At 45.8% G+C, this 26,035-nt stretch overlaps 1 protein-coding gene across 1 annotated transcript in view; it reads left to right on the forward strand.

The window, feature by feature from the left end:
• Positions 1 to 26,035, forward strand: part of CPXM2 (carboxypeptidase X, M14 family member 2) — a 249,462-nt gene that overhangs the window by 82,573 nt on the left and 140,854 nt on the right. The window contains exons 4-5 of the mRNA XM_077455573.1: positions 2,173 to 2,282; positions 13,076 to 13,215. Coding sequence (XP_077311699.1) covers positions 2,173 to 2,282; positions 13,076 to 13,215 — 250 coding nt within the window. The remainder of the gene's footprint in view (positions 1 to 2,172; positions 2,283 to 13,075; positions 13,216 to 26,035) is intronic.

The raw sequence follows: 26,035 nt of genomic DNA on the forward strand, positions 1-26,035 counted from the left end.
ACTAATGAACATGGCAACAATGCTGAAGAAAATATTTTTATCTTAAAAAGGTTCCCATTTCCTACTGCAAATTAAATTTACTGCTTTAAGCCCAATTGTATCACTTACTACTAGCTAGGCAAAGATCACATGGCCTCTGTATGCCAGGGGTATTGTGGGTGTTTGACAGGGTTGTTTTTGTTTTTTTTTTTAGAGAATAGGTGCAGGAACCCCTCCCTTCCAAATTACCCCTTGACTCTGCCCCATACCCACCTCCGAGCATCATTCCTTGACCCCACCCCTTACCTACCTCCCATTAGCACCCCTTTTAGAGAATACAGAACCAAGTATCATGTTGTGGCGCTAAGTATTTTGTATGGAATTTGTTAATGATAACATGAAAGGCAGTAAAATAGATCTAGGCACACTGGACGCCCCAGTGACAATAGATTCAACCTAGCAACACTGGACTCCCAGCAGCCAGCATTAACAGATCCTCCAGTAGCCAGCAACATTAGACCCCTCCATTAACAGTAGATCCCTCCCAGCAATGATTGAACCCCTGCAACATATGACCCAGCCCCAGCAAAAATAGATCCCCCACCAGCAACAATAGACCTCCCCAGCAACAGTACACCCACCTTGTAAAAATAGATTCCCCCCAGCAACAACAGATTCCCCAGTAGCCAGCATCAATATACCCTGTGTTAAATGATCCACTGCAGTGACTCTGTGTGAAGAAAACAGTGCTAAGCTAATCAAAACTATCTAAATAAAATAATCAGATGATGAACAAGTGCATATATGTGAAATTCAATAGGGAATAAATGTGAAAAAAAATCTATTAATCTGGGATTGAGTGCATTTCATATAACTAACAAGCAAATACAAAAAGTCCAAGTGATAAATCAATCCTCCGTGGACAAACAATTGTGACATCCCATGTGAAAAAGTTCTTTCAGGTGTATAGGATCATCCTAGTATTAATGAACCGTAGTGGTTGATGTATGTCATAGACAGAATAAACAAAAAGATTTCCAATTGGACATCAGTGCAGGATATGGTAGAAATTCCTACTCACCGTACGTTGCTGACCCTATTTGCCATATGGCAAAAGGAGTCAAATCAGGCTTAGTGGTCTCTGGAAAAAAGGGGGTTCCAATGATATGTGGCTCCGACACTGAAATCTCCTAACCACTCTGCATAATGCATCGTGATGAGGGAACATGAGGGCCGGCCATTTCTCCCCCTTTTTTCCGGTCACGGAGACCACTAAGCCTGATTTGACTCTTCTTGCCATATGGCAAATAGGGTCAACAACGTATGGTTCCATACAACTGAAAGAACTTTTTCACATGGGATATCACAATTGTTTGTCCACGGAAGATTGATTTATTACTTGGACTTATTGCATTTGCTTGTTAGTTATATGAAATGCACTCAATCCCGAATTAATACATTTTCTACCATATCCTGCACTGATGTCCAATTGGAAATCTTTTTTTTTTTAATTCTCTCTATGACATACATCAACCACTATGGTTCATTAATACTAGGATGATCCTATACACCTGAAAGAATTTTTCACATTTATTCCATATCGTATTTCACTTATATGCACTTGCTCATCATCTGATCATTTTATTCGGATAGTTTTCATTAGCTTAGCACTGTTTTCTTATCACTGGACTACTAGAGTAGTGGATCACTTAACACTTTATCAACTCAATTGTTTGCAATAGCAGATGCACCATATATATATATATATATATATATATATGTTAAAAATTTTAAGTATCCTAGTTTGGCGCGACAAATCAATAGACCCTCCAGCAGCCATTAACAGAGACCCCTCCCTCAACAGTACATTCCTCCCAGCAATGACTGACCCCCTCCCCCAGCAACATAAGACCCATGCCAGCAACAACTAGGCAAGGGAGCATATACCTATAAAGGGATGCTAATGATGCTTTTTGATATACTTCCTTAGGTAAAGATCCATATGGTTATAGGTAACTTAACTTGGAAAAACTAGAACATTTAGACCTGGAAGGTTACTTGGTCATCTAAAACCTGAAAGATATTTTAATAACTTGAACATAACTGCAGTACTATCATATTAGCCTACACAATCAATATGTAAGTGGCTGCTTATGTGTAGTAACTGGGCTCTATCTCTTGGTCTTCCAACAGGTTGTCCTCCTCTGGGGTTGGAAACCCTAAAGGTAACAGACTTTCAACTACATGCTTCTACGGTGAAACGTTATGGTCTTGGAGCTCATAGGGGACGTCTCAATATTCAGGTATATTTTTATTTTTATTGCTGTTCCATTTTTGGGGTAATGCAAATCTTTTCTTTAATGGGGTGGAATGAAGAGTGAGATATGTAGTCTCACATAGGTTTATCACTCTCTCTCTGTAGTGCCATGATGTGGTCGGAAAAAGTATGGTTTAACACAGTGGTGATGTCCTTGTGACAGTCTCCGCTTTAGGAGACCTTGTATCACAATTAAAGAAATTTTGTAGCTCATTTAAAATTAAGGAAATTACACTCTTCACTACTATAGGATGTCCTGGAATACTTACATGTACATGTGGCCAGATCATTGAAACCTGAGGTCTGCTGGTAACTGAGAGGGGATATGATTTCAATATACAAATACCATACTGGTGACCCCACAATAGGGATAAAACTTTTTTCACAAAACTGAGTTTAACAAGACTCGTGGCCACTCATTAAAATGATAAGAAAAGAGGTTTAAACCTTAAACTACGTAGAGAGTTCTTTACTGTAAGAGCGGCAAGGATGTGGAATTCCCTTCCACAGGTGGTGGTCTCAGCGAGGGGCATTGATAGTTTCAAGAAACTATTAGATAAGAACCTGAACGACCACAACATACAGGGATATACAATGTAATACTGACCTATAATCACACACATAGGTTGGACTTGATGGACTTGTGTCTTTTTTCAACCTCACCTACTATGTAACTGGGGGGGGGGGGGGGGTGCATGCAGACACATTTAGAAACAACTGGACCACAATTTAAGAAAACTTGGAAAATGGACTTTAAAGGTGCTTAAGGAAATAAACAACTATATAAAAAATAACACATTTTATTAACCACTTAAGGACCGAGCCTCTTTCTGAGATGTGTTGTTTACAAGTTAAAAACTGTTTTTTTTTTTTTGTTTTTTTTGCTAGAAAATTACTTAGAACCCTCAATCATTAAGTTATTTTTTTTTCTAAAACCCTAGAGAATTAAATTAGCGGTCGTTGCAATACTTTCTTTCACACCGTATTTGCGCAAACAATACACTTTTTTTAATTAAAAAATAAGACAAGAGTAAAGCTAGCCCAATTTTTTTTTTATATTGTGAAAGATAATGTTATGCCGAGTAAATTGATACCCAACATGTCACGCTTCAAAATTGCGCCCGCTCGTTGAATGGCGACAAACTTTTACCCTTAAAAATCTCCGTGGGCGACAGTTACATTTTTTTACAGGTTGCATGTTTTGAGTTACAGAGGAGATCTTGGGCTAGAATTATTGCTCTCGCTCTACCAATTGTAGTGATACTTCACATGTGTGGTTAGAACAGCGATTTCATATGGGGATACTACTCACGTATAGGTCCGCTTCTGCACGCGAGCTCGGTTGGACGGGGCACATTTAAAAATGTATTATTTATTTTTCTTATTTATTTTACCTTTTTATTTTTTATTTTTACACTGTTCTTTTAAAAAAATAAGTAAACATCCCTTGTAATAGAAAAAAAAGCATGACAGAACATCTCAAATATGAGATCTGGGGACAAAAAGACCTCAGATCACATATTTACACTAAAATTCAATAATAAAAAAAGCCCTTTACGAGCTATAGGCATAAGTGACATTTGATGCTGCTTCCGCCCTGCAATGGTATGGAGACGGGTGGGAGCCATCTTCCCCTCACTTGTCTCCATACCCAGAAAGGACAAGCATCCGATCACCTCCTCTGCTAGCGACGGCTCTGGTAAGCGGCGGAGGGCACCGGAGCGCTGATAAAAGTGATCTTGCGGTGAATACGCCGCAGATACCACTATTATCAGAAGCCCGCCGAAGAAGAGGATAATCAGGGTTATGGCAGCTAGCTGCTGCCATAACAGAGATATCCCTCTTCAAAGATAGGACGTATATCAGCGTGCGGTGGTCCGGAAGTGGTTAAATAAATATGTTAAAAAAGATATAACAATCGTCTACATAAAAGAATATGTAATGATCAGACCAAAATATCAATATATCTACTGTACAAAAACGTATTTCTTGACATGTTTCACTATGATAATTAGCTTCTTCAGGAGATTCCTAATAGTCTGTGTACAGCGTTTTCACTGCAATACATAAAGAAATACATAAGACAAAATACAATAATAGAAAATAATAAGGACAAAAGAGTCCAAGCTCAATCACCTTAAAACAAGAACAAAAATTGTTTGGAATCAACTGGAACTGGTCTTACCCCGAAATTGATTTCAGGTTAGTATGCATACACACCAGGGCCTCCAGACTGTCAAATATATTTTTTTATATATGAAATAGTTGTTTATTTCTTTAGGCACCTTTAAAGTCCCCTTTTCCATTCTCCAAGTTTTTTCAATTATTTGAGATGTGGAGCCTATCCTTGGCTGACTCTTCCAATTTCTGGACCACTATTTAATTACATGGTTAGTCAAGTTGAAAAAAAGACACAAGTTCATCTAATGCAACTAATAAAATAAATAACTAGAACCTCCATACACACTCCATAAGTATAACCCCCATATGCACAATCCTATACCTACAGTTGATCCATAGGGCAAAAAAAACGAATTAAGCACGTTCCTTCCCAACCTTATAAAGCATGCTTTTCTCCATCTCCTGAACAGGGCCGTTTTTAAGGCAGGGCAAAAGGGGCAGCTGCCCTGGGCCCTGTCATTATTGTGGGGCCCAAAGCAGCTGCCTCATACTTGCCAACTATCCTGGTTTAAATTCCCTCGTCCCTTGAGGTTTTAGTCCTGTACTGTGTCCCAATATCTCAGTGTGAAGTGCTGCTACTAATGCTGCCCAGCTCTGCCCTATTGTTGTGTACAGATGACTCACCTGCAGACCCTGTTTTTACATGTAAATTACCAGCATTCATATGTAAATAGCGGTGGCATTCATATTTAAAGGTGGCATTCATACGTCAATAGCGGCCGCCAGCGGCATTGATATGTATATCTTGCCCCCCTGAGGTCATATCCACAGTAATCTCTAGCAACCAGTCAACAAGCAGAAATCATGTGCTGTGACCTTTAGCAACTAATCAGTGAGCCGTAATGTGTGCTGTAACCTCTAACAACCAGTCAGTGAGCGATAATTATACACTGTAACCTCTGGCAACCAATTGCAATAGCTGCCTGATCTGATTCAGTAAACTGATTTTGAGTCTAGCTGCTATTTATTGTACGTCTCAGAGCAGGTGGAGAGCGAAACTGCATGGGGGGGCCCCAAGAAAAGTTTTGCCCAGGGTCCAATCAATATTAAAGACGGCCCTGCTCCTGAACATGGATGCCTTGGGGTTAATGGAAGCTTGCAAAGGGGTAGAATTGGCCTTGAGTCAGGTGGGACACATGGACTTGTGGGCTCAGGACAACTGCCTCTTTTGCCCATATGGGAGTGTGTATATCTTAAGGGATGCCAGCGATGCTCCATTTGATATAACCGTATTAAGAAATCCTCATGTCTATCAAAGTAATAGGAAATTTAAACTGGCAGCACTTTGATAAACACAGTACAGCTCTCAAAAGATTGATTTGTCCCTGATAAATGTGTGATAGATGCACAGTTGCTTCAGTATTGAAAAAAGGATCTCTGCTGTGCTTTATAGACATACTAAAGCTGACCATACATTTGGAAATTTGATAAAGCAAACCTTCTTTGCTATTTTTTTGCTGAAATTGCAAAGCAGTTGAAGACATTAAATGGTGGTTGTTGTGACCGATTGCAAGGATCAAAATTGCTCCAAATGTACATGGCTGAAAAATTCAATCATTTTTCAAGAAATTGCCATTTTTTTTCCCCCATTTCAAGCTGCTGTTTTTTTCTTCTCAGTTTTAACATCATAATCAACTACATTTTGGTGCTCAATCTAACTCATGTGTGGCCGAATGTTTTGTTTCTGGTGATTGCCATCATATTTGTGATAACTGGTGGATCAAAAGTGGTTGAAATTAACTGAAGCTAAAAATGGCCAGAGATGTCTAATGCCCCGTACACACGGTCGGACTTTCCGACGGAAAATGTGCGATCGGATCGTGTTGTCGGAAAATCCGATCGTGTGTGGGCTCCATTGGACTTTTTCCATTGGAAGTTCCGACACACAAAGTTTGAGAGCAGGATCTAAAATTATCCGACAACAAAATCCGATTGTTTGACAATTGCAATGGACAAAGTGCCGCGCATGCTCAGAATAAATTGAGAGACGAAAGCTGTTGGCTACTGGCCCGTTTATAGTCCAGTCGTACGTATTTTACGTCACCGCGTTCAGGACAACAGACAACTTTGTGCGACGCATGCTCATAAAAAATTCTGAGATGATAGCTTTTGGTTACTGGCCTCTACATAGTCCCGTCGTACATTTTGTCTGTCACCTCGTTCAAAACTATCGGATTTTCCAACAACTTTGTGCGACCGTGTGTATGCAAGACAAGTTTGGGCCAAAATCCGTCTGAAAAAAAAATCTGATGGATTTTGTCGTCGGAAAGTCCAACTGTGTGTACAGGGCATAAGAATCATGAGATATCTGATATCTGACTGTTCTTACTTGTGCTGGGACCGGCTTTAGTTCACCTTGACGATTTAAATGATGAATAAATCCATCCAGTCCATCAAATAGATTTTTTCTTTACAAATTGAGAATCTCTTTGTACCTGATTGATGCAGTGGTAATTATTGCCCCCTTGAAGTGTATTGAACAATGTTCAACCATGCATCTCATTGGGCTGTTGAATTGGGGGTGGGAAAGGACTATTTTGGGCCTGCCTTAGACCAGACATAGCCCTTGTACACACAGTCGGAGATTCCGACAACCAAATCCGTCTGAGTAATTCCGACTGATTAATTCTGGAAGAGGTCCGGAAGTGATGTTGCATACACACGGTCGGAATAAGTTGTCGGAAAATCCAATTGTACATAACGTGATGACATTATTTCGTTATACGGGACTACGTTCAGGCTAGTAGCCAATAGCTTTGGTCTAGGAATTTGATCTGAGCATGCGTGGCACTTTGTCGGAGTAGGCTACACATGATCGGAGTATGTCCGATCGGAGCATTTTGTCGGAAAATTTTACCGGCAAGTTGGAAAACTTGGTCCGTCGGATACTCCGACGGAAACAGTCTGATGCAGACCACACAGAGTCGGAATATCCGACAAAACGGTCCGATAGGACACATTCCGTCGGAATCTCCGACCGTGTGTACAAGGGCTTAGACATTCAAGACCCAAACTTCTCCAAGCTGTTTTCCATGTACAGCAAGTAAAAAAAAGTATTTGATTCCCTGCTGATTTTGTACGTTTGTCCACTGACAAACAAACAATCAGTCTATAAGTTTAATGGTAGGTTTATTTTAACAGTGAGAGACAGAATAACAACAAAAAAACAAACAAACAAACAAACAGAAAAACGCATTTCAAAAAAATTATAAATTGATTTGCATTTTCCTGAATGAAATAATTATTTGACCCCTTCCCAAAACATGACATAGTACTTGGTGGCAAAACGCTTGTTGGCAAATTGCAATCACATAGGTCAGATGTTTCTTGTAGTTGGCCACCAGGTTTTCACACATCTCAGGAGGGATTTTGTCCCTCTCCTCTTTGCAGATCCTCTCCAAGTCATTAAGGTTTGGAGACTGACATTTGATAACTCGAACCTTCAGCTTCCTCCACATATATTCTATGGGATTAAGGTCTTGAGATTGGCTAGGCCACTCCAGAACCTTAATGTGAGGCACTCCTTTGTTGCCTTGGTCGTGTGTTTTGGGTCATTGCCATGCTGGAATACCCATCCACAACCCATTTTCAATGCCCTGGATGAGGAATGGAGGTTCTCACTCAAGATTTGAGGGTACATGGTCCCGTCCATTGTCTCTTTGATGTGGTGAAGTTATCCTGTCCCCTTAACAGAAAAACACCCACAAAGCATAATGTTTCCATCTCCATGTTTGATGGTGGGGTTGGTGTTCTTAAGGTCATAGGCAGCATTCCTCCTTCTCCAAACATGGAAAGTTGAATTGATGCCAAGGAGCTTGATTCTAACCACAAAACTTTCCCCCAGTTCTCCTCTGAATCATTCATATGTTTAATAGCAAACTTCAGATGGGCCTGTACATGTGCTTTCCTGAGCTGACGGACCTTGTGGGTGCTGCAGGACTTAAATCCTTCATGGCGTAGTGTGTTACCAATTGTTTTCTTGGTGGTTATGGTCCCAGCTGCCTTGAGATCCTTAACAAGAAAATTGCACCAACTGATTTCATTCTCTCACCAAGCTGCTCTGCCATGGTGTTATAGCCCATTTCAATCATGTGTGGGTCTACAATCTTATCCCTGACATCGTTGGACAGCTCTTTGGTCTTAGCCATGGTGGAGAGGTTAGAATCTAATTGCTTCTGTGGACAGGTGTATTTTATACAGGTAACAAGCTGAGATTAGCAGCACTCCCTTTAAGAGAGTGCTCCTAATCTCCGCTCGTTATCTGGATAGAAGACCCCTGGGAGCCAGAAATCTTGCTGTTTGATAGGGAATCAAATATTTCACTCATTAAAATGAAAATCAATTCATAACTTTTTTTAAATTAGTTTTTCTGGATATTTTTGTTGTTATTCTGTCTCTCACTGTTAAAATAATCCTACCATTAAAATTATAGACTGATAAATTCTTTGTCAGTGGGCAAAAGCACAAAATCAGCAGGGGATCAAATACTTTTTTTTCCCTTACTGTACCTGCTGTGACAACTGCCCTTGTTTTGTTACATGAGTGCATGTGAAGTGACAGTATTGACTAGAAGAATGTTTCCAGCACACGGAACAATTTCTTTATTTAAGCCCTGCTTCACATTGATGCGATTTGGAATGCGATTTGACATGCGATTTGACATGTCACCATTTCATTCCCACAGTCAGTGTGAACCTAGGCCAGCCATTCTCAACCAGGGTTCCTTCAGAGGTGGTGTCACGTACCTGGTTGGAGACTGAATTGACTAGGTTGGCATCTCTTGTATCTCCTGCCCGGGTCCCACTGGAAGTGGAACAGAGGGAACCAAAGGCCAGGAGGAACACGAGTGCCTGCAACTGTGGACCCGGAGCCTTGCAGCAGAGGAAGCGATCTTGGACAGGCAGGAGAACCGTTAGGTCAGGAAGGGTCGTCTTGCACCAAAGAGCAGCTGGGATTAAAGAGGAACTCCGCTGGAAAAGTGGTGCTGGAACATTAAGCGATGTTAAGTCCCAGGTAGACGCAGCAAGCGATCGTAGTTTGTCGCAGGACCATAGTAGCAGGCACTTGCAGGAAGAGCAGAAGCGAGAGCCAAGTCTTGAGGAAAGCCGGTTTCAGTAACTGGCGGGCAGCGAGGTACAAGGCGGCAGGCAGAAGCGAGGTCACGAGGATAGCTGGGTCTGGTAACAGGCAGACGGTGCGGTACCAAGCAGCAGACAGAAGCAGAGTCCAGTGGATAGCCAGGATCAGAAACTGGTAGTCAGAGTAAGAGCAGGATCCAGGAGCAGGGTCAAGGCAGGCCAGGTTTGTCACTAGGTATCAGGCAAAGAACAGCAGGATTCAGGTATCAGGACAAGCTGATGATCAGTCAGCAAACATCTGGGATCAGAGCACCTCTTTAACTGGGCTGTCTGGTGCCAATTGGCATTGTGTGCGCGATCCTAGTTCGCCGCGCATGTGCATGGATGCGCACAGGCATCTGTGGACGCCCGCATGCACGCGCATGTGCGTGACTGCGCGCTGATTTTTTTTTAAGGGTTCTTCTGGGGTAAAAAGTTTGAGAAAGGCTGACCTAGGCTAACCCAGTGTTTAAGATCGGCAATTGCTTCTCAGCTGTCCCTGGTTACCATAGACTGCCTGAGGATTTGAGGATTTGTCCCTGGAAAGTTCTGTCCCTCAGAATAAACCTAATTTTATTTCTTGGCCAGCTCTACCATAAAATTAATCTATTGTGCTTGTTATGTTGAATTCTCATCATCATGTATTCTTGGCTTCTTCCTTTAATTTCTAATAAGAGCAGCATGAAAAAGCAAAAATAATTGTTCACTTTCCAGTAAAATAAACATGTCTTTGTTTAATATATAGTGATTTGCCGTCTTCCAAGAAGCTCTAATACACAGCTCAGCTACAAAGTAATTATTTTTTAATACTGACAGCTAAGTAATTGCTAATAAAGTTGGAAACTGTCGCAAACCTTAGAGCAGGGGGTCTCCAGACTTTCTAAACAAAGGGCCAGTTTACTGTCTTTCAAATTATAAGAGGACCATATTGTGACTTGAGGGAGTAGAAAATGTCCTGACATCAGTGGGAGTCAATGGGAGAAAGCAATGGCCCATCTTTGGTGTCATTGGGAGGAACAGTGCCCCATAATGGGTGTCAAATGAAGTCATTGTGCCTCGTCATCGTTGGTGTCATTGAGAGCATTTGTTCCCTATCCTTAGCGTCAGTGTACAGAATAGTATCCAGGGGTGGACTGACAACTCATGGGGTCCCCGGGCAATAGGAGATTATGGGGCCCCCAGGCAATCAGAGATTATGGGGCCACACAGTATACACAAACACACATACACAGTATACAATCACACAGGTTACACATACATGTACACACAGTATACACAGATAGGTTTCTATTGGCTGAGAAGGTACCGGAGAGGTGGGGCAGCTGTAATCTTGGGGTTTTTAGATCAAAAGGATGTCGGTAAGGGACATTTCAGAGGCAGATGTTAAAAAAACACAGATTTTTACATACTGTCCCTGGTTTTACTGAGGCTGGCAACCCTGATGGGGCCCCCTTGTGGCCCGGGCCTTCGGGTAGTGCCCGAGTGACTGATAGTATCCCATTGTTGGTATCAGTGCCAAAAAAGTATGCCCTATAGTAGGCCCAGTGGTGGCTGGTGGGTTCTTCTTTGGGGGGGGGGCTGCAAACAAAGAACATCCCACTGGTGGCGTGGCACGGCACTGAAACAGCCCCCCCCCCCCCCCGAGTGGTCCAGCCCCACGAGGCTGTGATGTCCTCTCCTCCTTTCCTGGAGTGCAGGCAGCGGCAACGGTTCCGGTGTTTGCACCTCAAGCTTCCTCTGCCGCGTGTCTCCTCTTCTGCCAAAGCGCTAGGCATCCAATAGGGTCCCCTGATGCTTTGGCCAATTGGGAAACAAGTCTCACAGACCTGCCTCTTGATTGGCGGGAGGAACATTAGTGTGAAAATACAGAAAAAATCATTCTCTATGGGCACACAACTGGGTGGCTTTAGAGTGCAATGCCCTGCGCTCCGAGGCCACCCTTTATTTAAGCCTATTAGAGCTTTTGGTTTTAATCAGGTGCTTAAAAAAAAACACCCCGCGGCATTGGAGTCCATGGTCCAGCGCAACCAATATGTAGATCAGGGGGCCGGATGCATGGACAGGGGAGGCGCCGCCCGTGCACCGTCTATAGATGGGCTGCCACTGCCCAGGCTGCAGTTTGGAGACCACTGCCTTAGAGAATAATGCCCTGTGTATGAGTAGTTTGATGCTGTCTATACATGTAGAGACTGGGTCACCCAAGATTTATTACGTCAGGTTCACACTATAGCAGAATGCTGCGTTTTTTCTGTAGAAGGAAAACACAGTTCTCTGCAATGGCACGCAGAAAACAATGGTTTTCTATGCGCCCCGTTTGCACTTGCACACTGCGGGGCATAGTGGTGCAGAAAAAAGGCAGACATGTTGAATTTTACTGCATTGCTCAACAACTATTTGCATGTCCATGTATTTCTATGTACGACAGCTGAGCTGCTGTACATAGAAATTAATCATATGTCACTTTGTGATTTTCCAGAAGAAGGTGCCGTGCATTATAAAAATACAAGACACAGCTTTCCAGCTGCGATCACTACCTGCCTGGAGAGGCTTGATCTTGATTGCTCCTATCTTGTGTATGGCCACATCTGCTCATTGTAATTGTTTGCTGTCCCTGCTAACTCTCAGGGTTGTTTGAAGAACAAAAGAAAGTGCCGATGCCTTTATTGCATTAGCAGATCAGATGTTCCACTTTCTCTGAAAAATATTTAAGACTCATAATAATTGAGAACATACATTCAGAGACCCAAAATGGCCTTTTTTGCCCCAGTAATCTGATTATGCATGATCATCGCTATCACGTTCAAAGCAATTACAGTATATCTAAATGTCGATCGTTAATAATTGCTGATAAAGCTAGTAGTCAGGTTATGCACAAGCATTTTTTTTTTCAGTTGGAAATTTGTCTTAGTGAATAAGATATGGTATAAGTGGAATGACGTTAAGGGTCTGGAGGATATTAGTTATGAGGAAAGGTTGCGAGCACTGAACTTATTCACTCTGGAGAAGAGACGCTTGAGAGGGGATATGATTTCAATTTATAAACACCGTATTGGTGACCTCACAATAGGCATAAAACATTTTTGTGGAAGGGAGTTAACAAGACACGTGGCCACTCATTAAAATTAGAAGAAAAGAGGTTTAACCTTGAACTGCGTAGAGGGTTCTTTACTGTAAGAGCGGCAAGGATGTGGAATTCCCTTCCACAGCCGGTGGTCTCAGCGGGGGGCATTGATAGTTTCAAGAAACTATTAGGTAAGCACCTGAACGACCGCAACATACAGGGATATACAATGTAATACTGACATATAATCACACACATAGGTTGGACTTGATGGTCTTTTTTTCGACCTCATCTACTATGTAACTATAAGTTCATTGTATGGGAGCACTTTTATCTTAGGTTGGCCTTGGCATCGGTACAGTATTTGCTGTGATAATAAGTTTCAACACTACTAAATCCAAATGTGCTTCTTTTGCACAGGCAGGGGTAAATGAGAATGATCTGTACGATGGTGCTTGGTGCGCTGGGAGAAATGATCTGCAGCAATGGCTAGAAGTAGACGCTCGAAGACTTACCAAATTTACAGGGGTCGTTACTCAAGGCCGGAACTCGCTGTGGCTGTGAGTATAAAATTCTTTTCATCTATAAATGCACAGAATGTATCAAACTAGATAATTCTCCTACATCAAACACCAGTTTCTATGGCTACAATGCTAATTATTATTTATTCTCTAATTATGCCGTTTGCAGGAAGGAACAGTAACCGGTTTTATCCCTTCACATTCCTCTATAAATACACTTTGCTACCTGTTACTGACCTGCCTCAGGCTGTTCTATGGCATGCAGGGTGTAGTGAATCAATTCACGGATCAGAATAGTTCCACTTCTGGGACTCACTGCCAAGATCCATTGGCTTCAGCTGGAGTCTGAAGATAATTACTGCACCGTTATCCCACATCTCATCTTGTCTTCCTGAAATATCGTGTTCCTGGCCCCATTAACTCCACTGTTGCAGTGGGACCATACGGATTAGACTGTTATGTCATCTTTATCCTATTTAGGGAAAAACATAATGCTTTTGCCTGGGACTCGACAATATGTAAAGTCCAATTACAAGTGCCATAACGTGAATTTTCTACACTGTAATTTATCCATTACTACTTTGAACCCCTTCCTGCAATTGTGAGCGAACAGACTTCAGTTGCTTAAAGCCCAACTCTGGGCAACTAAAAAATGATTCCTTGCAGTAGATTTGTGAACACACTGCAAGGGTTAATAGCTCCTTTCGTTTAGGGGAGAGGAGAAATATATTTACTTACCTGATCCTCCACCCCCTCGGCAGATGCCACACTCAGGGGGTGGACTGTTCCTCTGTGTCATCACCTCTGATGTAGGGTTTGGACTAGGGGTCAAGTCCTGGGAAAAAGAGTGTGCCAACTCACCCAAGATCCCAGCCCCCTTCACCTCAACAATAAAAAAAAGTGTGTGCACATGCATGTATATGTAAGCAAATAAATATAAATAAATAAATAAATAAATATATATAAATATATATATATATATATATATATATATATATATATATATATATATATATATATTGTAATGTTGGGGTGATTAAGCACAATTGGTAGATGCACGTTTTAGTCTACATCAGGCAGGCGTTTTATGGTTAAGGGCCTGGTAGCCCACGTTTATTATAAGAAAACAATATTTAGTTCATCCAGTAATCCCACGCAGGGGTTTAAATTCATTCAGCACACAAATGAACATACCAAGCCACCTGGCTCTCAATTGTCAACAGTTCCTCTGCTTGCTCCCAACAGATTTGTCAACTCTTTCCAGCCCCCTGGACTCACCGACTTCCTTAGTAGTGATGGACGAACTTCCGACGGGACGTTTCGCGAACGCGAAACGCGAACGGACACAAACGTTCGCGAAAACGACCGTTCGCCGCGGGCTCCATTGACTTCAATGGGAGGCGAATTTCGCAAACCTTTAGGTCGAATTTGCGGCCACGGGGTAATTATTAGGGGGTAGCACGTAGTCCCACCACCTGGACAATAGCATAATACATGTATGAGGTGAATTTGGGATCGATAACTACAAGCATTTTTTTTTTATTTGGGAAATTGTTCTGACAATTCAGGACTATGGAGCTAATGAAGGCAATGGAGGAGAGGGAAGGTCAGGGACCAGGGTAGGCAAACAAGAGGGTGCAGGAGATACAGAGCACTGACAGCAGCACCGTAATACAGAGCACTGACATCAGCACCGTGACATACAGCGCTGACAGCAGCTCCGTGACATACAGCGCTGACAGCAGCTCCGTGACATACAGCGCTGACAGCAGCTCCGTGACATACAGCGCTGACAGCAGCTCCGTGACATACAGCGCTGACAGCAGCTCCGTGACATACAGCGCTGACAGCAGCACCGTGACATACAGCGCTGACAGCAGCTCCGTGACATACAGCGCTGACAGCAGCTCCGTGACATACAGCGCTGACAGCAGCTCCGTGACATACAGCACTGACAGCAGCTCCGTGACATACAGCGCTGACAGCAGCTCCGTGACATACAGCGCTGACAGCAGCACCGTGACATACAGCGCTGACAGCAGCTCCGTGACATACAGCGCTGACAGCAGCTCCGTGACATACAGCGCTGACAGCAGCTCCGTGACATACAGCGCTGACAGCAGCTCCGTGACATACAGCGCTGACAGCAGCTCCGTGACATACAGCGCTGACAGCAGCTCCGTGACATACAGCGCTGACAGCAGCTCCGTGACATACAGCGCTGACAGCAGCTCCGTGACATACAGCGCTGACAGCAGCTCCGTGACATACAGCGCTGACAGCAGCTCCGTGACATACAGCGCTGACAGCAGCACCGTAAGCAGCCCCAGGAGGAAGTCAGCACAGCACAGGGATGGTGTGATCCCCTCATAATAAGAACCCCCAGGAGGAAGTCAGCACAGCACAGGGATGGTGGGAGCCCCTCATAATAAGAACACCCAGGAGGAAGTCAGCACAGCACAGGGATGGTGGGAACCCCTCATAATAAGCAGCCCCAGTAGAAATATGACACCGCTCAACCTCTTCAAAGAGGAGGGTAGGGGCATATAGTACGGTGTGCTTTTTTGGGTCAGGGAAGTGAGCCAAATGAATTAAGAAGGTCTGTGTGCTTGATTCCAAAAATTGTTTATAGACATATACATGGTCTACTGATCACATGTGTTGAATTCCTCCGAGATCCATGCCTCATTCATTTTTAGAAATGTGAGGTAGTTAACACTGTGGTGAGCTAGGCGAGTACGCTTATCGGTCACAATCCCCCCTGCTGCGCTGAACGTCCTTTCGGACAGGACACTGGATGAGGGGCAAGCCAACAGTTCGATTGCAAATTGGGCAAGCTCTGGCCAGAGGTCAAGCCTGCCCACCCAGTAGTCTAGGGGTTCATCACTCCTCAGAGCGTCCACATCGGCCGTTAACCCAATGTAGTCGGACACCTGACGGTCTAGGCGTTCCCTGATGCTGGATCCGGATGACACCTGTCGATGGGTCGGCTGAAAGAATGACCTCATATCCGAAGTCACCAACACATCTTCAAACCGGCCTCTTCTTGCAGGCGCTGTTGGATTGGTACCCGCAAATCCTTCTCTGGGAGTGGGAATTGCTCCTCTGCCAGCGCACGCAAAAGCAGAATGCAGCATTTCTCGAAGCAAGGCCTGGAAGTGCTGCATTCTGACAGCCCTCTGCGACGGCGGTAACATTTCCGCCATTTTGTGTTTGTACCGGGGGTCTAAGTACGTTGCCACCCAGTACTGGTCCTTGACCCTCATGCTTTTTATACGGGGGTCCCTATTAAAACACTGGAGCATGAAGGCCCCCATTTGCACTAAAGTGGAAGCGGTGTGGTGGCCTGGCTCCTGCTCATCATCCAGGATAATGTCGTCCTCTTCATTCTCCTCTCCCCATCCTCGCACAACAGGGATCCCAGAAAGGTTTAAAGCATGCTCTTCTTGCTCCTGCTCATCCGCCCCGGCACCATCCTCCTCTGACTCCTCATCAGACTCCTGTTGTTGACTTGTCTCAGATAGAGTAGCCCCCCCTGGGAATTCATCCAGCATTGCGACTTCCTCATCTTCCCGCTCCTGCTCCTCCACAGCCTGATCAATGACACGACGCAATGCACGCTCCAGAAAGAAGGCATAAGGTACCATGTCACTGATGGCGCCATGGCTGCGACTGACCAGTTTGGTGATCTCCTCAAATGGCCGCAGAAGTCTGCATGTGTCGCGCATGAGCAGCCACTGGCGCGGTGAAAAAAAACCCAGCTCCCCAGAACCGTTTCTTTCGCAGAGTTCATACAGGTAGACGTTAACTGCACGTTTCTGCTGGAGCAGCCTATCAAGCATATAGAAGGTTGAGTTCCATCGCGTCGGGCAATCGCAAATAAGACGTCTGACCGGCAGATGGTGTCGCCGCTGAATGTCAGCAAGGCGAGCCATGGCCGTGTAAGATCTTCTGAAATGGGCCGAGATTTTCCTTGCCTGCCGCAAGATGTCCTGGACCCCAGGGTATTTGACAAGGAATCGCTGCACGACCAAGTTTAAGACGTGTGCCATGCACGGCACGTGCGTGATTTTGCCCTGTTTCAATGCGCTAAGCAGATTGGCACCGTTGTCACACACCACTTTACCAACTGTCAAATTGAGCGGTGTTAGCCACTCATCTGCCTGTGAACGCAAAGCTGAAAGGAGTGCCGGGCCAGTGTGGCTCTTTGCTTCCAGGCACAACAGACGCAGCACGGCATGGCAACGTCTCACCTGGCATGTGGAATAGGTTCTGGGGAGCTTGGGCGGTGCAGTGGAAGAGACGCTAGCAGCGGAAAAGGAGGAGGCAGCTGAGGAGGAGAGGGAGGAGGATGGAGTAGGAGGAGGAGAAGAAGAGTCAGGCCTGCATGCAATCCGTGGCGGTAAAACCAAATCTACACGGGTGCCACGGGTTACATGCTTGACGGCCGTCAGAAGGTTCACCCAGTGGGCAGTAAAACTGATATACCTTCCCTGCCCGTGTTTGCTAGACCACGTGTCTGTGGTCAGATGTATCTTGGCACCGACACTGTGTGCCAGAGATACATTCACTTGCCGCTGAACATGGCCATATAGCTCTGGGATGCCCTTCTCTGAGAAATACTTCCTTCCTGGGACCTTCCATTGTGGTGTTCCAATGGCCACAAATTTGCGAAAGGCCTCCGAGTCCACCAGTTTATATGGCAGTAGTTGGCGGGCTATGAGTTCTGACAAGCCAGCCGCCAACCGTTGGGCAAGAGGGTTATCCGGCATCATCATTTTTTTACGCTCAAACATTAGGCCCACGGAAGCCTGCCTTTTTGCAGAAAAATGTGAGCTTGGCGTGATGGAAGGTGGAGTGGAGGACAATTGTGAGGAGAGAGGAGAAGGAGAAGTAGAAGACGAGGCTGGACGGTGAGAGCCTGCAGTGTGGCTTTGTGTGTTCCGTTGCTCCCACTGGGCTCGGTGATGGCTGCTCATGTGCCTTCTTAAGGCGGTCGTCCCTAGGTGAGTATTGGGCTTACCGCGACTAACGCGTTGACTGCAAAGATTGCAGATGGCAACGCTATTGTCAGCAGCGGACACGTTAAAAAAAGCCCACACTGCGGAGCCATGTGCCGGTGTCCTGGGAGCGCCAGATGTGACCGTACATGGTCGATGACTCGCTCCTGATACATTTGCAGTCTGCTTTGTCCCTGCTGTGCAATGTAAGTCATTGCTGCTTCTCCTCCCTATCTGCTGGTCCATATCTCCCTCTGAACTCCCCTCCTCTTCCTCTCTTGTGGGCACCCACGTGACATCACTAGACACGTCATCATCAACGTCACCTTCCCCACCGCTATAAGTAGAGTAGGCAGCAACACCGGGGACCAACCTCCTCCTTGGGCTGATCTGGGTACTGGCGTCAGACTGCTGAGTAGCGCTTGTTGCTACCTCCTCTTCCTGATCCAATACCAAGAGTGGCTGCGCATCAGAAATGTCCTCTTGATATGGATCGGAAAATAATTCCAGTGACTCAAGCGGAAGGTATGTGGTGGTGGTGGTGGTGGTCGTGTTGTTGGTGGTAGTGTCTTTGGGGGTGCACATAGCAGAGAGTGAAGAAGAGGGTGCAGATCGAGAGGATGAGGAGGGTGCAGAAGAGTAAGGCTGAGCGAGCCACTCAACCAAGTCTGGTGCATCCTTTAAAGTAATTGAACGCACCTTCTGCAACTTCCCACTTTGGCTCAAGCCTGTTGCTCCTGCCCTACCCCTACCACCCCTGCGGAAGGGCCTGCCTCTTCCTCTGCATGTCATTTTTTAAATGACCCTGTGACAAAACTCTTAGTCCCTATACCGCTGAAGGACTGCTGCAGTATAGGTGAGCGGTCAGCAGTGGTGCACGTCAACCCTATCTATTGTGGACCTATAGCGGTCCTTACAGAACAGCAGACTGTACCGCACTCAAGCCTATGTACCGTAGCACCCTATACCAAGTTACCAGTCCTTATAAGAACTTTTGTGGACCAAGCAGGTTGTGTATTAGTGTTTAGCAGACTGTACGTCAGTCCCTATACCGCTGAAGGACTGCTGCAGTATAGGGCAGCGGTCAGCAGTGGTGCACGTCAACCCTATCTATTGTGGACCGATAGCGGTCCTTACAGAACAGCAGACTGTACCGCACTCAAGCCTATGTACCGTAGCACCCTATACCAAGTTACCAGTCCTTATAAGAACTTTTGTGGACCAAGCAGGTTGTGTGTTAGTGTTTAGCAGACTGTGCGTCAGTCCCTATACCGCTGAAGGACTGCTGCAGTATAGGGCAGCGGTCAGCAGTAGTGCACGGCAACCCTATGTATTGTGGACCGATAGCGGTCCTTACAGAACAGCAGACTGTAACGCACTCAGGCCTATGTACCGTAGCACCCTATACCAAGTTACCAGTCCTTATAAGAACTTTTGTGGACCAAGCAGGTTGTGTGTTAGTGATTAGCAGACTGTACGTCAGTCCCTATACCAATGAAGGACTGCTGCAGTATAGGGCAGCGGTCAGCAGTAGTGCACGGCAACCCTATGTATTGTGGACCGATAGCGGTCCTTACAGAACAGCAGACTGTAACGCACTCAGGCCTATGTACCGTAGCACCCTATACCAAGTTACCAGTCCTTATAAAAACTTTTGTGGACCAAGCAGGTTGTGTGTTAGTGTTTAGCAGACTGTGCGTCAGTCCCTATACCGCTGAAGGACTGCTGCAGTATAGGGCAGCGGTCAGCAGTGGTGCACGTCAACCCTATCTATTGTGGACCGATAGCGGTCCTTACAGAACAGCAGACTGTACCGCACTCAAGCCTATGTACCGTAGCACCCTATACCAAGTTACCAGTCCTTATAAGAACTTTTGTGGAACAAGCAGGTTGTGTGTTAGTGATTAGCAGACTGTACGTCAGTCCCTATACCAATGAAGGACTGCTGCAGTATAGGGCAGCGGTCAGCAGTAGTGCACGGCAACCCTATGTATTGTGGACCGATAGCGGTCCTTACAGAACAGCAGACTGTACTGCACTCAGGCCTATGTACCGTAGCACCCTATACCAAGTTACCAGTCCTTATAAAAACTTTTGTGGACCAAGCAGGTTGTGTGTTAGTGTTTAGCAGACTGTGCGTCAGTCCCTATACCGCTGAAGGACTGCTGCAGTATAGGGCAGCGGTCAGCAGTAGTGCACGGCAACCCTATGTATTGTGGACCGATAGCGGTCCTTACAGAACAGCAGACTGTAACGCACTCAGGCCTATGTACCGTAGCACCCTATACCAAGTTACCAGTCCTTATAAGAACTTTTGTGGACCAAGCAGGTTGTGTGTTAGTGATTAGCAGACTGTACGTCAGTCCCTATACCAATGAAGGACTGCTGCAGTATAGGGCAGCGGTCAGCAGTAGTGCACGGCAACCCTATGTATTGTGGACCGATAGCGGTCCTTACAGAACAGCAGACTGTAACGCACTCAGGCCTATGTACCGTAGCACCCTATACCAAGTTACCAGTCCTTATAAAAACTTTTGTGGACCAAGCAGGTTGTGTGTTAGTGTTTAGCAGACTGTGCGTCAGTCCCTATACCGCTGAAGGACTGCTGCAGTATAGGGCAGCGGTCAGCAGTAGTGCACGGCAACCCTATGTATTGTGGACCGATAGCGGTCCTTACAGAACAGCAGACTGTAACGCACTCAGGCCTATGTACCGTAGCACCCTATACCAAGTTACCAGTCCTTATAAGAACTTTTGTGGACCAAGCAGGTTGTGTGTTAGTGATTAGCAGACTGTACGTCAGTCCCTATACCAATGAAGGACTGCTGCAGTATAGGGCAGCGGTCAGCAGTAGTGCACGGCAACCCTATGTATTGTGGACCGATAGCGGTCCTTACAGAACAGCAGACTGTAACGCACTCAGGCCTATGTACCGTAGCACCCTATACCAAGTTACCAGTCCTTATAAGAACTTTTGTGGAACAAGCAGGTTGTGTGTTAGTGATTAGCAGACTGTACGTCAGTCCCTATACCAATGAAGGACTGCTGCAGTATAGGGCAGCGGTCAGCAGTAGTGCACGGCAACCCTATGTATTGTGGACCGATAGCGGTCCTTACAGAACAGCAGACTGTAACGCACTCAGGCCTATGTACCGTAGCACCCTATACCAAGTTACCAGTCCTTATAAGAACTTTTGTGGACCAAGCAGGTTGTGTGTTAGTGATTAGCAGACTGTACGTCAGTCCCTATACCAATGAAGGACTGCTGCAGTATAGGGCAGCGGTCAGCAGTAGTGCACGGCAACCCTATGTATTGTGGACCGATAGCGGTCCTTACAGAACAGCAGACTGTACTGCACTCAGGCCTATGTACCGTAGCACCCTATACCAAGTTACCAGTCCTTATAAAAACTTTTGTGGACCAAGCAGGTTGTGTGTTAGTGTTTAGCAGACTGTGCGTCAGTCCCTATACCGCTGAAGGACTGCTGCAGTATAGGGCAGCGGTCAGCAGTAGTGCACGGCAACCCTATGTATTGTGGACCGATAGCGGTCCTTACAGAACAGCAGACTGTAACGCACTCAGGCCTATGTACCGTAGCACCCTATACCAAGTTACCAGTCCTTATAAGAACTTTTGTGGACCAAGCAGGTTGTGTGTTAGTGATTAGCAGACTGTACGTCAGTCCCTATACCAATGAAGGACTGCTGCAGTATAGGGCAGCGGTCAGCAGTAGTGCACGGCAACCCTATGTATTGTGGACCGATAGCGGTCCTTACAGAACAGCAGACTGTACCGCACCCAAGCCTATGTACCGTAGCACCCTAGACAGACCAAGTTACCAGTCCTGATAAAGAGCTTTGTGGAACAAGTGAGTTGTGAATGATTAGCAGACTGCAGCAGAAGGGCAGCAGTCAAGTATAATATTCTTTCTATATTTGGAAGAAAGAATATTATACGTGTACAAGCCTATTACCGTACCACTGATACCAGTCCTGAAAAGAACCTTTGTGGAACTAATAGTAACAGCAAGTCTTTAAAATTATCCTCACTGCCTGACACACTGCTTCCTGCCTGTCCCTATACAAATTGGCAAAAAAGAGTAGGCTGGAACGATTAGCTGGAACAGCTCTTTTGTGGACCTGATAGTAACAGCTAATGATGATGATGATGATGATGATGAAGAAAGACTAATCTGGCTGAGCTGTCCCTAAAATAGCAGCATACAGCGCTCTGTCCCTTTATCTAAACTGACAAAAGAAACTCAGGCTGCTGACCTAACACCTATACCAGTCCTGAAAAGAACTTTTGTGTACCAAATAGCTAGCGTTTTCTCTGTCCCTACTCCACACAGGATCCTTTCCCTACAGTGACAGAAGAAAGAATGTAAAATGGCCACCGGATCGGGTGTATTTATAGGTTAGGGGGAATGTCCAAGTGTCCATGAGCTGTCATGTCTCAATTGGTTGTCCTGTAACACATGATAAACGTGTCACGAAAGGTTAAAGTTCTTGTATACATTAAACACGTAAGTCCGCCGGGGCGAACGACGGAAAAAGGCGTTCGAACCCGCGGACGGCGAAAGTCGGAAATTCGCCGCGAAACGACCGCCGGGCGAACCGTTCGGCCATCACTATTCCTTAGTCTTCCTGACTCTCAAGGTTTGTCAGCCTTTCCCAGTCCCTTACACGGACTACAGTCTCCCACAGGGCAAACCACTCTTCAGCCAGCAGCAAGCTGTTCACACTCCTCCACCTTCCACACCAACAGCCCTTCATTTATATGGCTTATATGCAGCTGGGCACACACCCTGCTCGTTAACATCAAGACCCAGACACAGGGCTGGAGATATGCAAACTCTGTGTCTGCGTCTCGTTTTCCTCCAATTTCATAGGGACAGAGCCTCGCTCTGTCACATATCCCCCCCCTTTGTTTCGATCCGGAGGGAGGAACACCAGCACCCATCATGATGGTTGGGACACCTCTGTGCTGGCTGTCAGCCACGTAGGCCCAACCTTTTTTCCGGGTGCGCTTCCAGGAACATTCCCCCCTGGATCTTAACAGGTTCCTATATTTTCCTATACTCAGCCTTCGTCTTTTGGGGTCCCTGGGCTTATTCACTTTTCTTGGGGGAACTCTGCCTTCCTTGAGCCCTCCTTTCACCTTACAAATACCCATTTTACCCTTCACCATCGGTATTTCAGGTTTAAAACAGTTTCTCTTGGTACCCACTGCAACCAAATCATTGTTTACAGAACGAACTCTTAACAGATCACAGCTTTCCAATTCAGTGTTTGTTAGAAGAAGACCTGAGGAGGGACTACATCCGACGGGACCATAGCACAGCTCCATCTCACCCGTTGTCCAACACTCCATGGGTACCTGTTCTAACAAACTACCCTGACCTAAGCATAAACCATTTTTTTCAGGTGTACACATTACATTGTTATGGCAACCAATATTAACACTTTCTTCCACAGTGTCTCCGGGCACCTTAACTTGTACCTCTGGGCCAGTGACAGAAAGCATCTCTGCTACTGCCGAGTCCATTCTGGGCCGTTCCTTCTCATGAGGCCTAGCGGGTAAGGCAGTATCTGCGCCCTCTACTGACAACTGCTCCGCCGCACCTCGGACCACACCAGCAGAGATGTTTCTAGTCACCGCATCAGACGGAGAGACCTCTGATATCTCAAGCAGTTCTCTCGCGTGCCTTCCATACCAATCAATAACTAGAAGTACGCTCACAGAGAATCTGGAGATCCTGTGCCAAATGGGTAACCATTGGTCCCACCAATTCCACTGTTGGTCAAGGTTTCCCAGCACTGCCTGTACCACTTGGCTCCACCCATTGGTGCTACGCAGCACCACCTGGTCCAACTGCGGCGGAGATACCCAAGTATACAGTAAGTTCATCTTTACCAACTCTAACATTTCTAGTAAAGTTTCTGTCATCTCTAAACATCCCATGTCTAAACACCAGAACTTTCTAGGGTCCTTTACCCTGTCCAAGACATGGAGGGGCTCAGCGACTGCAGGTTGAGAGGGTGAGACATTTGAAGAGACCTCATCCTCCTTGGAGGTACTCATCATCACAGCTTGTTTCTCCCCTGGAGAGCTGTCAGACACATGTCTCACACTTATCCCTTCTGCACCAGTGTTGGTGAGCCTATGCAGGTCATTACAAGTCACACTATCACTTTGATACTCAATATCATTTAGCTGTGGGGCTGTGGACAACACATCTGCGATGCCAGTGCCCTGAACTGTTTCTTCAGAGGGGAGGGCATCAACCTTTGCAGGGACCAGGACGCCCTCAACCACCGGCGGCTCTGCGATCCCCCTGTCTGGCATAGCAGTTGTGTCCACACCCTTGTTACTTAAGCTAGCCCTATCCAGCATGGCTAGCAATTGTTTGGCCCAGCTGTCCCAGTCCATTGTGGTTCCACCATGGGTGTTCCACAGTGTTGCATCACCTGCTGTAGAAAGCCGCACAGAAACATGGGATTCATTAGCTTTAACTGCACATTCCTCACTTCTATATACATCATTTTGTAACACCATACTTTTATCAACGTTGCATTGGGGTGATGCTTCATCACCTAAAGCTTGGTGCAGCACACCATTTTGAACACCTTTTTCTGGTGGCATTACAGACACATTCAGCTTTGTACACTCAACTTTTGCAGGCTGAATTAACCCCTTGCCCACTGGGCTATATGTAGGGTTGTGGGGCTGCGCCCACACGCTCTCACTGTGTGAATTAGTCCCCCCTTGTTCCACCAGCATAGCACCAGAGCCATCCTGGGCAGCCTCTGACTCCAACACATGGAAACCCCATGAGACTTCCATGGACAATCCTGTGCCTCTGCCTGTCATGGGAGATCTCCTACTCTCATCACTGGTAGTGAACACATTACCAACCTCACTCTCAGATATGACATTACAAGAAATGCATGCTTCAATGTCATTACACTCATCACGTTTAGCAATAGTATCACTTTTGTTAGTACGATCATTAGCATTCTCATTACATGTAGACACAACTGCTGTTTTTGTGGTTTGTTTATGAGCCACCATAACCTCTGAGCGACTCTTCACAGCACCCGCTCTCTGTAAAGGGGCACTTTTGCCTATTTGGGCAGCTCCATAGCTGACCTGGGAAACTCTCTGCTCCAACACTGCAAGCTCCTTGGAAGTTTCCCTGGGCAACCCTGCAGCAGCTGTCACTAGGGAACATGGTACCAGCACTGTTTTGGTCACCCCTAGCTCAATTTTCCCAGCCATCTGCTGGATCATAGCAGGCATATGCAGAGTCCCCATGTCCTTTTCAGTCTTTAGCCCTGCGTCTAGTTGGGCTTTACGCTGCGCCTCCCCACTGCTCTGGGTAGCACAATGCAGAAAGTCTTTGTCCATTTGTACTGCGGATCTCCCCACTGGACATACTCCCACTTCACTGGATTCAGCATCATAAACTGAAACAGTCTTACCAGTTCCTGCAGCTGATGTCATAGCCTTCACTTGAGTGCGTTGTCTCACTGGTGTGGTGTCTCCACAGGCTGACTCCCCCATGTGGCCAGGGAGCAAAACTGCAGCCTTTCTGGACCCACTGACGCCCCCTGTAGGTAACACAAGATCCTTGTTGCTAGGGGTAACTGCAGACTTGCGCTCCAAAGCTGGTTGGCTATACCTCATGCAGGATTCAGGCTGATATACTCTCCTTTCTGGACTGACCCCTTTGCCTAAGTGGCCATGACAGAAAACCTTACGTTTCTCTGGATTTCCAATTCCTAGGACTTCCGGCGACACTTCTCCCATCCTGGAGCATTGCTGGCGGCCCATGATACGATGGAACTCTCCTCTA

The sequence above is a fragment of the Lithobates pipiens genome, unplaced genomic scaffold, assembly GCF_037356315.1.
Source record: "Lithobates pipiens isolate NorthernLeopardFrog02 unplaced genomic scaffold, aLitPip1_a1.2 Scaffold_25, whole genome shotgun sequence".
Taxonomy (NCBI): domain Eukaryota; kingdom Metazoa; phylum Chordata; class Amphibia; order Anura; family Ranidae; genus Lithobates; species Lithobates pipiens.